The sequence below is a fragment of the Thalassophryne amazonica genome, chromosome 16 (genome assembly GCF_902500255.1).
Source record: "Thalassophryne amazonica chromosome 16, fThaAma1.1, whole genome shotgun sequence".
Lineage (NCBI taxonomy): Eukaryota > Metazoa > Chordata > Actinopteri > Batrachoidiformes > Batrachoididae > Thalassophryne > Thalassophryne amazonica.
This window is the reverse complement of record NC_047118.1, coordinates 31,038,723-31,054,084: the sequence shown is the minus strand read 5'-3', so window position 1 is coordinate 31,054,084 and position 15,362 is coordinate 31,038,723. Positions and strand designations below refer to the sequence as shown.

Genomic DNA, 15,362 nt, shown 5'->3' with positions numbered 1-15,362 from the left:
CGCAAGGTTGACTGGCACATGCCTGACCGATCAGCCAGCTCACGCTAGAATGCCCCTGATGCCAGGGTGCCCAGCGTGGTCATCAGCTGTGTGGGCACAGACAACCCCTGGCTCCTCGCAGTATTGCACTCTGGGCCGACCGCAGTTCTGTGCGCACCTCCAGTAACAGTGGCTTTAGTAATCGAAATCTGTTTCAGAGCCAATTATCCTCATTTGGAAGTAAATTTTCACATTCTCCGAACACACGCTCACATCGGATTGCACCATTTGCAAGGTCCTCTAACAACGCCAATGCAGCCACTGTTAATGCCATTTTACACATCACTTTGCGCGCGCGTTTATATCCATCCATATAATTGCAAACACGTGGGTGTGTTAAATGTTCATCAGTGTGTCTCTGATGTGCACATCACTCTGATGACTTCATGTTTTCACACTATTACCGGCTCCATGCGTCACCTGTAAATGCTGGAGAGCATAACAGCTGTAGAAATGTGCGTACGCCAGCCAGGATTTTTGTGTGATGCACTGCTCATTTCCACGCTCAAGTCACTTTTGATACATCTGCACGTGGACATGGAGATGGGTGTACGCCAGGTTTTTGTGCATACGCACGCTTTGTACATGAGGCCCCAGGTGATTTACAGAGGTGCATAGTCACATGCATAAATCAATTAAACTATCAAATGCGCAGTTTTTTCCCCCCAACTTAAAAGTCAAATTATATCAATAATTTCAACCCTATTGGCTGACGAGAAGACAGGGATGACTATGAAATTGGCATTCATAAACATAGTAAACGTCATGTCTATTGGCTTTAGCTAGGAAAAAAGTGTCAAATCCCTAGTTGTCGCCACTCTGCATATAGGCACTCTAGTCAGTAGACTGCACGATCACCATCTTGGTTGGCAAGAAAAGGTTTGCCTTCAATACTGGCATGAGCAATTAATTATTCAGTTCTTCAATACTGGATAATTTTGACACTTCTAACTTGAAAAACAGACTGGTTTCATGTTCAGTATATGGCTAGAACAATCAGCATGGATAAAAGAAGGGCATTCAGCTCCAATGGATTTCCTGCAGACCCCAGAAAGATAAGTTAAATAATTACAGCAGCGCAGCAAGAGACCGGCGTAGTCTTCAACATTTTAAGGATATGCCCAAGACAATTCCAATATGGGTAAGTCATGCTCATCTTATTTTTGCTTAACTAGTGTCAGACAATTTAGAAGAACCTACAAAAGGGGTATGCCGCCCCCGGCAACTTTTTTTTTGGTCTCAGGTTAGTCTGTAGGGTTCCATTGTGTTTGTGTGCACACAGATGAGGGAGAATTGGAGGAAAAAGCACGCGTTCTTGACACCACAAGTACTGAGATAAATTAACATCTTCACATAGGATCATTTGTTCTTTCCCTAAAATAGTTGATGTTGATGACGCCGTGCGGAGTTAGTACGGATGTAACATCAAACCTGCTGCTGCTCCTTTGATCGTAGCTGATTGCCAATAAGATGCATTATGAAACCATGCCTGGTTTTGTTTTAGATAACACCTAAATAGATCCTTGTCATTTGATTGGTGGTTTGTATGTCACATGATATGGATCATTCGTACCATTTGCCATTGTGTTCCATTTATTGTGCAATTTTGGTTCTATACGTTTTGTGCTATTACACACCGCAATCACAGCGCGCGCACTCTAGCAGCGACAGCGCTTAGCTTAAAAACAAACATGGAAGGGTTTGTTTTGCACAGCATCAGGTATGGACTACATCGTTGGGATTGTTTTTGAACTATCTGACTCTTTTTGCAAGTTGACTGAGAACAATTTTGGATTGCTGTTTACAGTTCGTGTTGGACTGTTTGGAACCTCTTTATGTCAAAGGACCAGTAATGCACATCAAAATAAGTCCCTTTTCTCTTTTTTATAAATTAATAAAATATCAAATGACAACGATCAATTTTAGGCGTTATATAATACAAATAATTAATGTTTTTCATTTGTGCAATGGCAAAGATATTTCATGAGGTGAAAGATGGAATGTTCCATTCAAGGAGCACTTGCCTACAAACATAACATCATCGGCACAAGAGTTCACATGACTACACAGGGTGCACAGCTACTACTTTTGCACTTCTTTCGGATGCATTAGTGACTAACAGTTTTCTGCGTGCCCTTATTCACCTTCTGGATGAACTAAAAACAATCAAAAAAGTAACCTCACCACAGCTGCTTCCTCACTGCTTGACCTTTCAGCGTCTCCACATTGAAATTGTTTGTCCGAGCTGGCATAATGAAGAATGCGATGACTGTTACATCACTATGGTTGACCTGTGACGTAAAAAAAACAAACAAAAAAACACAATCAGATAGAAATGACACATAGGATTCACACATGCATAAGAACATGAGCGCACACTTGTGGACAGATGAGCACTTACTTTCAGCAGATAGTTGAGTCTGGCTAAAGACTCCAGAAAGAGGTCGGCACCTTTGTTGGAGAACTCGTACCTTCCAGCTATGAAGAGGAACAAACACTTGTCCAGGTTGAAGTCGAGGTGTCTAATAAGCAAAGAATAAAAATAAATAAATAAATAAAAATCATTGTTACTGTAATCTTTACAAATGCATTTAATTCTGCATGACGTCTAACCTGTTTAATCAAATATGACTCAGATCACCTCCAGGAGCTTTTTGAATAGAATAGAATGCTTTTATTGTCATTATACACAAGGTACAATGAAATTAAAAGACAACTCCTGTAGTGCACAGGTGTAAAAGTAAATATAAAAAAATATAAATATAAAAAGACAAATAAGAATATATACATGTATTTACAAGGGAGCCAGTAGGTGTATATAAATAGACGTCTGCGCTATTCATTGCATTCACCTTTATAAAAAATAAATGCAATGAATTGTGCAGACTGAAGGCTAATGTGCATTCAGTACTTGTATTGCACTTGGGTAGAACATGTTGGTGAGTCTGGATGTGCGGGCCTTGATGGGCCGGTACCTCTTTCCTGAGGGCAGCAGCGAGAACAAGCTGTGCCCCGGGTGTGAACCATCTGGTGTTATAGATGTCTGACAGAGGACAGCTGCGCTCCTATGATGTTCTGTGCTGACTTCCTGACTCTCTCCAGAGCCTTCTTGTCAGCCTGAGAGCAGCTCCTATACCACACCAAGATGTTGTTGGTGAAGACGCTCTCTACAGAACACCTATAGAAGGACAGCAGCAGTTCCTGGGACAGGTTGACCTTAAAAAGTACAGACGCTGCTGTGCCCTTTTTACAAGGACATTGGTGTTGGTGCCCCATGTCAGGTCCTGAGAAATGTATGTACCCAGGATCTTGAAGTCACTGACCCTCTACAGTGTCTCTCTGAATGAAAAGGGGGGGGGGAGTCCTCCCTCCTCCGCCTAAAATCTAGCACCAACTCCTTTGTCTTTGAGGAGTTAAGTGCCAGGTTATTTAGGGAGCACCAAGTAGTGAGGTTCAGGACCTCCTCTCTGCAGGCCATCTCATCGTTGTTATGGATGAGCCCAACCACAGTAGTGTCATCTGCAAATTTGACAAAGATGTTGCTGCTGCAGGTTGGTGTACAGTCATGACTGTACAAAGTGTACAGCATGGGGCTGAGCACACAGCCCTGAGGGGCCCCAGCACTTACTGTCAGCACTGAGGAGTGGTGGGACCCCATCCTGACTGATTGCAGACAGTTGGTGAGAAAGTCTCTGACCCATCTGCAGGTGTGCTCGCCAATGCCCAGACTGCGCAGTTTGAACATCAGTCTGCTTGGAACAAGTGTGTTAAAAGCAGAACTGAAGTCCACAAACAACATCCTCGCATAACTGCCAGGCTGTTCAAGATGTTGACACAGTGTGTGGAGGGCTGTGTTGATGGCATCACCTGTGGACCTGTTGGCTCTGTATGCGAATTGGTGCTGATCGAGGCTGGGAGGCATTAAGGATTTTATGTACCTCAGCACCAGCCTCTCAAAGCACTTCATCACAGTTGAAGTGAGATGAAGTGTTGGCTCCAAATGCAGATTGGAATTGCAAAAAGTAATTCTTTAAATTAGAGCGACGTCTATGGGTAAAGTGCTTATACCACATCATGCCACTAGTAGGCACTGTTGTGCACATAATGCCAGATTGAGAGTGTAAGCTACAGTCAGATGAGTTGGCGTTTTTCACTTGACTGACATTGCCAGGCGTGGTTAGCTCATGGCTGCTTGGCATTACTGTGTACAATGCTTAAATAGATTTTAAAAATAATAATATGAGGAAATCAGAGATGGTCACAATTGTACTCCATGATGGACTTGCTTAATGGAACCAAAGTTTGATTGCTTTGTTTCAGTCTAGCATTTGTTACAGTTACACAACTGTATTGCTAGTTAGCATGCTAACATCTCTGTAAGATGTCTTGTAAATCACTTCAGAGTTGTTATCTGGTTACAATAACAGTGTTTTTAGATTTAGAAGTGTTTTTGCCCCATGCTAACGTTTATAAAATATAAAAAACAACCAAATAGATTCATGTAGAAATACAGCTGTTTGGGAGCATATTTTACCATCTTGGTTTATTTTGTTTAAGCAAGCAGCCAATGTGCATCACACTGCCTGCACTTGGACTGGCAGTCGCCATGTCGCCTCACTCAAGATTTGAATAAACCAGATTTCTCATTTACGAGGTCTGTTAGAAAAGTATCGGACCTTTTTATTTTTTTCAAAAACCATATGGATTTGAATCACGTGCGATTACATCAGACAACCTTGAACCCTTGTGCGCATGCGTGAGTTTTTTCACGCCTGTCGGTTACGTCATTCGCCTGTGGGCTGGCTTTGAGTGAGGAGTGGTCCACCCCTCCCGTCGGAATCTCTGTCTGAGAACTTCCTGAGAGACTGACGCTTGTAATGAAAGAAAGTGCGGACGGGTCCGCGCGCCGCCACAGGAAAAACACCTCCATTGGAAGCCTTAAGGACAAGTTGGAACATGTCGAGCTGTTAAACAATTTCTCAGATACTCACGCAACTGAAAGCCATCAAAAGCCGCCTGATTTTTACAAATGGTTATCAACACGGAGGTGTTTTTCCTGTGCCGCCGCACCGCGCCGGCTGCGCGGACCCGTCCACACGTCTTTCATTATCTCCTTTAACAGTGGAATGTCCAGATAAACTGCTGATCCCGACCTCTTCTGAAAGTTCTCTGTTCTCTCACGACGTCCTGGGTCAACAGAGGCTTAAATTTGGAAGCTTTCAGCTCGAAACAGGCAGGCAGCGGCGGCTCAGGGCGCGTCGCGACGTCCCGCTCCGTGGGCAGTCCTTAAAGCGACAGCAACAGTCCATAATCTCTCATCAGCCGTTAAAATTTTCACAGAAAACCAGCTGAATTTCTCGAATGATGTCCACTTCGATGTGCCTCACAGTTTTAGAAAAAATTTTGATCAAGCAAAGCGTCAGTCTCTCAGGAAATTCTCAGACAAAGAGATTCCGACGGGAGGGGTGGACCACTCCTCACTCAAAGCCAGCCCACAGGCGAATGACGTAACCGACAGGCGTGAAAAAACACACATGCGCACGAGGGTTCAAGGTTGTCTGATGTAATCGCACGTGATTCAAATCCATATAGTTTTTGAAAAAAATAAAAAGGTACGTTAGTTTTATCACAGACCTCGTATTTTGACCATGCTTAGCTGGCGGTGTTGCAATCACTTCTTGTTTGTCGCTGTAAAACGGCCATTCTAAATGAAAATAAATGGCAGTTTGTCACTTTGCCTCTGTCGCTTGTAGGTAATGTGGCCAAGGGGTTGGTCATATGGGTTTACCAATGCAATGCAAGCTAATGGGACCAAGGCTGAAAACATTACATTTACAACTGAAAAAACAATTTTATCCATAGTTATCTACAACTATATTCACACTAAAAGATGTCCAAGGGTAGCAGCTTGCTCTGCGTTATGTCTGACTCCTCCCACTCGCTCCCCTCAGGGTGCGAACTTATGATCTCCAGCATGATGCTCAACCTGCAGTGTTCAGCCCACAGACGTGAGTTTGATGCACCAAACCTTCAGTTATCTGACAACCCACACCACTGTGGACGCAAACAGTTAAACTGCTGCCAAACTATTACGCAATGACAAAGCAAACATTTTCCTGAGCTACATGTTACTGTATATTTAATCTGGTTTAAATAATGCACTATTTTGCCTTCATTCTCCAGGGACAGGTCAAATTCTAAATGATAACAGACATCCCTTTAATAATGACTACCAATCTGCATGGAATTATCTGGATCGTCACATTTCTGACATCTTGGGTGAAAGAAAAACTGAGCAATTCTGATGTTTCAAACAGAGTTACACAGGCATTTCTCTGCACCTGTGAATGGACAGGATGATAGCAAGACCATATATTGTCACTGACATAGTTGTAAGTAAATGAGGTTTTCACCTCATTTACTTAGTTATAATTGTTGCATAACAACTCATTCAAAAACCAGCAAAACCAGCTGTCATCCCTGAACAGGCTACAACAGTTTGTAAATCCCATGTGTGTGAAGAGGGCTGCGGCGTCGCTGACCCATAGAAATGGCCTCTGATGAACTCCTGGATTCGGTTCTTGCTCTGAGCGTGGAGATTCTGAAACTCGTGCATAGCTGAGAACTTCTTCACGTTCAGCCCGTTGGGTGTGACAATGTCTGTATGAGAATGGACACACATAGGTGAAAGATTAAAAAAGAAACTAGAGTAAATACCTGCTCAGTGACCTCAAAGGGACAATTTTAATTATCTCTTTTTTTTTTGAAATTGGAAAGTGTTTGCAAGGTCATGTGAGGAATGGTTCATGCTCAAGCAAAGTTTCATAGATATGAAAATTTGTGGAACAATTCAGTAGTTTACAACACTGAGTAACGTTTCAAGCAATACCGAGACATGCATGTTATGATATTACTATAATATTCACAATTTGAAGTCTCCTCCTTCAAATATTCTTGAGTAATAGCTGTTGGGGTGTGTGTGTTTGGAGGGGATTACTACACCCACTAACATCTAAGGGTGATTCTTAGACTACGGGCACTTATGTCCTTTGATCATATTGTATGAAAAACAGAAAAAAGGGGAAATTTCACACTTTTATGGTTATCTTTACAATGAAAGTGTGTTAAGAAATTTGTTCCAGTAGTCTATGATGACTTTTTCACCTTTTTTCAGCATCATTATATGCAAATATTGCCATTTTGTGCTTGTCCCACACCCAGACTTTTGATCTTCAATGATAAAAATGAATGGTAAAGAAACGTTTTTTTCTAATGTTTTAAAATATCTCAATAAAATATCAGTAAAATAACCAAAACATAATTGGGGTATTCAATGTCATACAACTGTTGTGATTTTTTTTAAACAAGATGTAGTTGTCCCACACTATTGCCGTAATTTCCACCACAACACTGTAATGTCCCTAAACAGTTTGTATGAAAGATTGTTTGGGTAGTTTCTATGGAGATGAACAGTGACATCAGAACACATGTATATAGCGCCAAATCACATCACACAGTTGCCCCAAGGTGCTTTATATTGTAAGGCAATGGTGTGGTGGAAATTACATTTACAAGGCCAATAGTGCCCGTAGTTAAAGAATCACCCCTAAATACACTGTATATGTCAAATAACCTTGAAGTCTAATCAGCTCATCTCCTCCACAGGGCATGCACCTATGGTGTAAGTATTAAGTGTGTAGCATGTAATCATAAAGACAGATGTTCACTGCAGAGAAAATACATCAGTTCATACTCATCAATATGCAATAATTTACAAAGGCTACAGGCAGCTCACAATTTTAGTTATTAATTAATTAAAAAAAGTGTTCCCACAGTTTAGGTATTTAATAATACAAGCTCAGAAAAATGTTAAAAAAAAATGTCCACACATATACCAAGCAACCCTAAAAAGGTGACACATCACCCCCTCTCAGAGGAAACCTCCAACTTCAGTATGACGTCTCCATCGTACATTATCACAGTCAAGAGATAAATTACATCATTCTAATATCTACACAACTCATCAACTCCCCATAGTGTATCTATGGTGCAAGGATCAAGAGTTTATCATGCATTTATAAGAGCTGTATTGTTCAGAAGAGAAACTACTTCATCTTCATTGATGTATAATTATATACACCAGACAAGCGTAAAATCTACACACCAGGGATACCCATGGTGCAAGTATGGTGTCTATCATATATTGACTTCTTTGTGGTCAAACAAATGTGTTACAAGTATCATATAATTCTAAGTAATATACAGTAGAGTATGTTTAGCAGATCCGTTCACCACTACACACCTGGTTTCCTCTTGAGCAGGTGCTCTGCCTCGATGGCTGTGATCTGCGACACAGTGGTGAAGACATGAGTGCAGTGTGCAGCCGCCCTTTCCAAACAGTAGCGGTGGTAAATCTGTCGATCGCCGGCTTCTTTATCCACATTGAACTGAATAAGTCAAATAAATAAATAAATAAATCTCAGGTCAGAAGAAAAGAGCTTTAATATATTTTCCATCCATCTGTGCTGTGATTTTGCTGCACCAAATTAGTCCACATGTACCTCTGCTAGGTTGTTGTAGAAGTCCACGCTGCCGGCACACAGGTAGCGTCCGAGTAGCGTGGCGTGAGTGGTGAAGATGGTAGCAACCGGCAGCTGTCTTTGCCGGCACAGCACCAGGCCCAGGCCAGCCAACCATTCATGGAAATGGGCCACAATGTGTGGAGGCTCCTCACTCTGGGCTGCGTACTGTGATGTGGGAGAACAAGGGGACAATGTACACAAAATACACACATACAGACAGCCAAATGTAAGAATCTCCATATGCAGGAAAAAGAAGCCAAATATTAGAGTATTTATAATTCGCATCTTTCAGTTATTTAATCTTTAGACTTGTCTGAGATGTTTTATTCACTTGTTGCAAATATTAAATGTGACAGTTAAAGTAGGACAATGTTGGTTTTGATTACTTCTTTCAACTGTTCCATTTCTGGGAAAGAATGATTATGAAACATACATCTTTAATAGCAAAAAAGTGCATAAGTTTTAATTTATTTCAAGTTTCTTGACAGAGAGTCAAAATTATATACTTACACCAACTAATTCAATGGTGCTGATATAGATCCTGAATATCTTAAGTTGTCAAGGCCTCTTAATTTACCATTGGTGGTCATGATTAATTAAACCTGGCAGTTCCCCCCCAAAAAAAATATAGGGTTTGAATGATTGCACTCAATGGACAGAAATACACACGGGAAGGTTTCTTGGAACCATTTCTAAAAGGACTGCAGATTCCAAGATCTTCAGTTCAGGTAACTGTAACCAAGTCCAGGTTATGGGGAGGTATATCCACCTTACCAAGGTCTGGAAGGAGACCAAATGGTCACCCTCACCTGAGAGGAAACCAGTTCAGGTGGACAGGAAAAACCTAGGAACCCACCTACATCACAATGGACTCAGAGGCCAATGTCCACGAAAGAAGCTCCTGCTCAAATAATGTCTTCAAGCTCAACTGGAGGAATGTTTTATGGTCAGATTAGAAAGATTGAGATGTTTGGCCACAAATAACCAGAAGGATGCCCCCCCACCACCACATTCCTTTTTTGGAAGAGTACCAGTGATGCATCCAATCCCAAAAACACCGTACTGTTAACATGGAGGTAGCATCGTACTCTGCAGTTGTTTCGCTGCCAGTGAAACTGGTGCATTGTACAAAGTTGATGGAACAATGAAGAAAGAAGACAACCTCAGATGTCTTCAGCAAAGCCTGAAATCATCAGCTATAAGAAACTTGGACCAAAAATGAGTTTTCGAACAGGACAATGAGTCCAAACTTATCAAAGCTAGATGTGGATGAAACATGCCAACATTAATTTACGGAGGGGTCTTCCCAAAGTCCTGACCTCAACTCCACTGAAAATATCTGGATTGTACTTAAAAGTAGGGTCTGTACCAGAAAGCCAACAAGTTCAATTAAACACTACCATTTATGCCAAGAAGAGTGGTCAAATATCCAACAACATGCCTGACAGAAACTTGCTGATGGCCACCACATTGTGTTCTCAAGGTGAAACTTACTAAGGAACATTCAATCAAATATTAGGTTTGATGTATGGATATTTTATGTGTTGAAGTTAGTAAACCCAAAGTAAATTAGAACTTGTACAACAGATTCCTTTTGTCTATTAAAGAAGTTTGTTGTATAACCATGCTTCCCCCAAACAACAATTCAAAACAGACATTTGCGAGTCCAACATGGCCACAGCATTCATGTTCATGATGAGTCTATATAAACATCTGACCACCATTGTATGTTCTTGTTACTTCACAGAGTAAGCACATTGACTGTGTGAGCAGAAGACCTCTCCTAGAAGCCACGCAGTCAGGAAACCAAACAGCACGGCATCGTTGGCCTCACGGTCGAACCACGGCACGCCAATGGCACAGAGTTCCCACAGCTCACTCTTCCAGCGGTCTAAAGACCAGGCAGTGAATCCAATGTCGATCAAAACCACGTTTGGGCTGCCCTCAATAAGCCAGCGGCCAAAGTAGACCTGTAGGTAAAAGGCAGGAGGGGGGATATTAAGTACAAAACAATGCAGAATGGAAATGCGTGAAAACTTGATAGGAGTTCTACTTAATTTGGAAGCTGTTAAAATAATGATAAAAAGACCAATAATTCACAATGTAACAGGGGGAACACATATGAATTGATTTCCACTGATTTAACTTAAATTTATACAATAAATCAACTGGGCACAACATTTTATGATGAATCATCTTTTGAGACCAATACAAATGCTGCATGGACTATTGATTGAAAAGAAAATTCCCTCATTTTAATGTAGACTTCCTTTCTTTCATTCATTGATTTTCTGCTGTTTACTATCCTAGTTGCAGTACAGCTCCTCCCACACTTCCCTGTTATAGGCCACTTCTAACTCTTCCAGGGGGATCCTGAAGTGTTCCCAACCCAGCTGGGAAATATAATCCCTTCAGCATGTCTTGGGTCCTCACCGTAACCCCCTCCCAGTTGGATGTGCCTAGAAGACCACCCTAGGGAGACATCCAGGGGGCATCCTCACCAGATGCTCAAATAACCTCACCTGGCTCCTTTAGATGTGAAGAAGAAGTGGCTCTACTCGAGCTCCTCACCCTATCAGGGAGTGTAAGCCCAGATACCTGACGGAGTAATCTAATTTCTGCTGCTTGTATCTGAGACCTTGTTCTTCCAGGAATTACCCAAAGTTTACTACCATAGGTGAGGATAGGCATGTAAATCGACTGGCAAATCAAAGAGTCTCGCACTTTGGCCCAGCTCTTTCATCACCAAGATGGTCCAGTACAGCATCTGTAAAACATCAGATGTAGCCCCAATTAGTCTATCGTCCTCATGCTCCAGTAAGTAAAGTAAGTCTCTTCGGCTGCTCCCTTGTTTTCCCTCGGGGTCGCCACAGCAGATCCGAGGTGGATCCGCATGTTGATTTGGTACAGGTTTTACGCCGGATTCCCTTCCTGATGCAACTCCACATTACATGGAGAAATGTGGCAGGGGTGGGGTTTGAACCGGGAACCTTCCACACTGAAACCAAGGGCACTAATCACTTGGTGACAATCCACCTTTTTGCGACAGAGGATCATGGTCTCACATTTGGAGGCGCCGATTCTCATCCCAGTCTCTTAATACTTGGCCTCTAACCTGCTCAGTGCCCATCAGAGATCACACTCTGATGAAGCCAATAGAATGACATCATCTGCAAAAAGCAGAGCTGCAACTCTAACGTCACCAACCTGGACACTCTCCAGCCCAACTGTGCCTTGAAATTTTGTCTGTAAACATCACGAACAGGACTGGTGACAAGGAGCAGCCCTGGCAGAGCCCAACATGCAACAGGAACAGGTTTGATGTAATGCCGAGAATGCAGACACAGCTCCTACTTTGGTCGTACAGACACCAGATCGCACACTGCAATGGTTCCAGTAACCTATTCTCCCACAGACCATTCCGCAGGATACCTATAGGGACCTGGTCGTACAGTATGTCTTATCCAAAGTCTGTAAAGCATGTGGACTGATTGGTCATACTCCCAAGACCCATCTTACATCCTTGTGAGGGTAAAGAGCAAGGAAGTGAACATCCATTTTATGAAAAGGTTTTAGGGCATCTGTTTGTACATTTTATTTGGTTTGTTGATGTGGAAAGCTGAAGTTAGTGTGATTCAATTCAATTTATTTATAAAGCACCAAATCACAACAACACTGTCCCAAGGTGGTTGACATGGGTAACACAGGCAGCCCAAATGTAAAACAGCAAAGGTTACTGAAAACATGGAGCAAGTTGGGGACAAGTTTTTTCCCCAATCCCTCACAAACTGCATGTGAATAAAGCAAGTAGAAATGTTCAGCTAGTTCCATCTGCCCTCGTGTGTACAGAAAGACTGAGTTGTGTCCATCTGGTCAGTGACAGAGTTCCTCAGTGTACGAGTAATCAATAAAAATATCCCGGCAGCTCAGGCTTATCAATAGCTCATTGTAATTGTGGGGGCAGGGGCTGTTTGTGTCTTCTCTATGTTGTTGTTGTTTTGTTGGCACCTCTACTTTCATTATGTCACACATGCTGCACTATTAAAAATTATATCTGAACTCCACACTGCATGTTAACACTTTTATAATTGTGTTGTATTGATTGCACAATTGTGTCATTTAAAGTCCGAAATAGATTCTTGAAAATTGGTACAAAGAATTAAGATATATTTAAACTAAACAGCTTTTAAACCAGACTTACTTTGTCCTGTTGGTGTCTGTTTCATGGACTTAAAGGTCGTCTGACTCGGGGTCCAATAACAGCCTCTTCCCTAAGGAGCGCTAATATTTATGTCCTTGACCCATAATTCCATAGTATTCCAAGTGTGACACAGCAAAGACACAAATAGCGCAGTAACGTATCATGTGCACACACACATCTATACATCTATTTGTGGAGTGTTTCTCAGAGAGACACTGATATAACATCTAACCTTTTTAAAGAAAGGTCAAAAGCAGTTTAGTGACAGAGTGCTGGATAAATGAAGAGACGTCAAAGAGAAGGGTTTGGGTGTTGTGCATGACACTGACAGACTTTACAATCCCTGTATGTGCTCACAGTACCTTACAGCCACTGGAGTTCATCTTGTCAATCGTTCTTTTCAGCACGGGGTCAGAGGGCTCGATCAGCTCCACTTGAGTTCGCACGTTGCTCTCCACGTAGGGGCCCACGAGGAAATAGTTCTCCCCCCATTCCTCTGTGGTCAGACGTGCTTTGGTCTGGATGACTGTGTAGATGCCTCCAACTGTACACGTGCAGCAAATGTGCCCCAAGGACGCACACAAGGCAAAGATATATGATTCAACATGACAGAGAGTTAAGGTAAAAAATATCTGACAAAGTACGTTTATTCTTTGTCAGTACTATGTTGAAAAGTATAAGCTCAACGTTCAAATTATCAATATAGTGACCATATTCAAATCAGGAGAACAATATCAGGATGATATCACTTTCTGCACAGTTCTCCATTTTTAAATGTCCAAATGTGATTTCTATGCCATTTCGTGTAGAGGTATGTGTTATTAACAGTTAATTTAACAAATGAACAGTATCAGAGGGCTGTTTCACACACGCCCCGTAATATAAATGTACAAAATTTACATATGTCTGAAATAGTGTTTGAGTATGTATGATTTCATTATGAAGTTAATCATACTCAATCACAAATATATGGCTGAACAATATATGCTTTAGATCATTTATCAACATTTCTTGGTTGTTAAGCTCTGCCAAAAAAAAAAAAAAAAAAAAAAATTCTGGACCATGTCTTCCTTGACCTTTGATCAAACTATCCTAAAATCCAGTCACCTCTAGATATCTATCCACATAATAATCCCACCAAGTTTGAAGAATATTCATCCAGCTGATTTTGAAGAACTATTTAATATAAGAATAATCAAACCAAATCAAGGACACTCTCCAGGAGTTATGCCTATCTGTGACAAACTCAAAGACAGGACAGACAAAAAAAAAAAAAATTAAAAAAAAATTCCACTTTGTGACAGGGTGAGGGGTAGAATTTGGAGAAGGAAGGAACTGTTAATAATATGACATATGCACCTCACCTGCACGTTTGAATTTAGAGCTGTATTATTTGCTCACCGCGCTTCACTATTTCCACATTTTGCTATGTTACAGCATTATTCCAAAACAAAGTAAATTTTTTCTACCCTCAAAATTTTACTCACACCCCATAACAACAACATGATTTTTTTTTTATTTATTTTTGCAAATTTATATATATATATATATATATATATATATAAAAATACCCTAAGGAATCACTTGTACATAAGTATTCACACTCTTTGCTCAATACTTTGTTGATGCACCTTTGTCAGTAATTACAGCCTCAAGTCTTCTTCAATATGATGCGCACAGCACTTGGTGCAGCTATCTTTGGCCAGTTTTGTCCATTCCTCTTTGCAGCACCTCTCAAGCTCCATCAGGTTAGATGGGGAGTGTCGATGTACAGACATTTTCAGATCTCCCCAGAGATGTTCAATTGGATTCAGGTCTGGGCTCTGGCTGGGCCACTCAAGGACATTCACAGAGTTGTCCTGAAGCCGCTCCTTTGATATCTTGCGTGTGTGTGCTTAGGAGCATTGTCCTGCTGAAAGATGAACTGTGGCCCCAGTCTGAGGTCAAGAGCGCTCTGGAGCAGGTTTTCATCCAGGATGTCTCTGTACATTGCTACATTCATCTTTCCCTCAATCCTGACTAGTCTACCAGTTTCTGCCATTGAAAAACATCCCCACAGCATGATGCTGCCACCACCATGCTTCACTGTAGGGATGGTGTCTGGTTTCCTCAAAACATGACGCCTGGCATTCACACCAAACAGTTCAATCTTTGTCTCATCAGAGCAGAGAATGTTGTTTCTCATGGACTGAGAGTCCTTCAGGTGCCTTTTGGCAAAATCCAGGTGGGCTGCCATGTGCCTTTTACTAAGGAGTGGCTTCTGTCTGGCCACTCTACCATACAGGCCTGATTGGTGGATTGTTGCAGAGATAGTTGTCCTTCTGGAAGGTTCTCTGCTCTCTACAGAGGAATGCTGGAGCTCTGACAGAGTGATCATTGAGTTCTTAGTCACCTCCATGACTAAGATCCTTCTCACCTGATCCCTCAGTTTAAACGGGTGGGCAGCTCTAACGAAGAGTCCTGGTGGATCTGAACTTCTTCCATTTTTTAAGTATGGTGGAGGTCACTGTGCTCATTGGGACCTTCAAAAGCAGCAGATA

General features: G+C 41.7%; 1 protein-coding gene across 1 annotated transcript in view; it reads right to left on the bottom strand.

Annotated features, from left to right (window-relative positions):
- Positions 1-15,362, bottom strand: part of gys1 (glycogen synthase 1 (muscle)) — a 50,080-nt gene that overhangs the window by 14,845 nt on the left and 19,873 nt on the right. Inside the window, exons 3-9 of the mRNA XM_034190172.1 lie at positions 13,185-13,366; positions 10,400-10,591; positions 8,601-8,786; positions 8,342-8,486; positions 6,582-6,699; positions 2,441-2,561; positions 2,224-2,330 (exon numbers count right to left, since the gene is read on the bottom strand). Of these exons, the coding sequence (XP_034046063.1) occupies positions 2,224-2,330; positions 2,441-2,561; positions 6,582-6,699; positions 8,342-8,486; positions 8,601-8,786; positions 10,400-10,591; positions 13,185-13,366 (1,051 nt within the window). The remainder of the gene's footprint in view (positions 1-2,223; positions 2,331-2,440; positions 2,562-6,581; positions 6,700-8,341; positions 8,487-8,600; positions 8,787-10,399; positions 10,592-13,184; positions 13,367-15,362) is intronic.